This window comes from Ailuropoda melanoleuca, unplaced genomic scaffold, assembly GCF_002007445.2.
Source record: "Ailuropoda melanoleuca isolate Jingjing unplaced genomic scaffold, ASM200744v2 unplaced-scaffold1899, whole genome shotgun sequence".
Taxonomy (NCBI): Eukaryota; Metazoa; Chordata; class Mammalia; order Carnivora; family Ursidae; genus Ailuropoda; species Ailuropoda melanoleuca.
The window spans coordinates 1-848 of NW_023188269.1; the positions used below are offsets into that span (position 1 = coordinate 1).

The following is an 848-nucleotide window of genomic DNA, read 5'->3' on the forward strand; positions in this document are numbered from 1 at the left end:
CAGGGGGTCACTGGGGTGTGACAACAGGTAGGGGGAGCTGCTCTGTGAGCCATAGCACCTGTAGGTCCCCTCGTGGTCTGAGGTCACAGGACTCAGGGTGAAGTTGATCTGATAAGGTATGGTTGGGTCCTGCAGACGAAGAACCTGGGAAGGAGCGAGGGACCCCTCCTTGGACAGGTGGAAGGTATCAAACCAGATCTCAGAGCGACACTGCAGGGTCACGTTCTCTCCCCAGGACACTGAAAGTCCCGGCTGGGCCGAGAGGGACGGTTTCTTGTACATTCCTGGGGAGAGGAAGGTCACGACATGGGAAGAGCCACCCCCTCCCTACACGCCCTTGATCCTGGACTTGGGGAACACTGTCCTTTCTCCAGAGACTCTGTGTGGGACCCCCTCTCAGCACCTCTTGTCTCTCTGAGGGCTGTCCTTTATCTCCATGGCCCTCACTGTGCCTTTCTCAGTCCCTGTCTCTAGACCACATCCCCATCTCAGCCTGTGTTCCTGCCCCTCTCCCTGGACCCCATCACCCAGGGGCAACCCTGGTCCCGGGCTCTGAGCAGACAGTCAGGACATGGGGCAGGGGGCTCCCCACCTGTGATCAGGATGTCCAGAGGGGCGCTGGGTGCCGACCACGTGGAGGAGAGATTGTGTCCGCCGTAGCATCTGTACCGGCCCCCGTGGGTGCGGCTCACAGGGCCCAGGGGGAAGCTGGGGCTGGGTTGCCCATCCAGACGCTGGGGAGCTCTGAGCTTCTCATCCTTGGTCAGAGCAAATCTGCCAAAGCCAGTCTCTGAGCGACACTGGAGGGTCAGGCTGTCTCCAGACTGCACCAGGGAGCCCGGCTGGGC

At 61.2% G+C, this 848-nt stretch overlaps 1 protein-coding gene across 1 annotated transcript; it reads right to left on the bottom strand.

The window, feature by feature from the left end:
* Positions 1–3: 3 nt before the first annotated feature.
* On the bottom strand, positions 4–845 carry LOC117797931 (leukocyte immunoglobulin-like receptor subfamily A member 6; the record flags this gene model as incomplete). The annotated part of the gene is made up of 2 exons (XM_034650363.1): positions 4–284; positions 593–845. Coding segments are annotated over 2 exons (534 nt in total), but the record flags the coding sequence as incomplete, so codon positions are not given.
* Between the last annotated feature and the right edge of the window lie 3 nt (positions 846–848).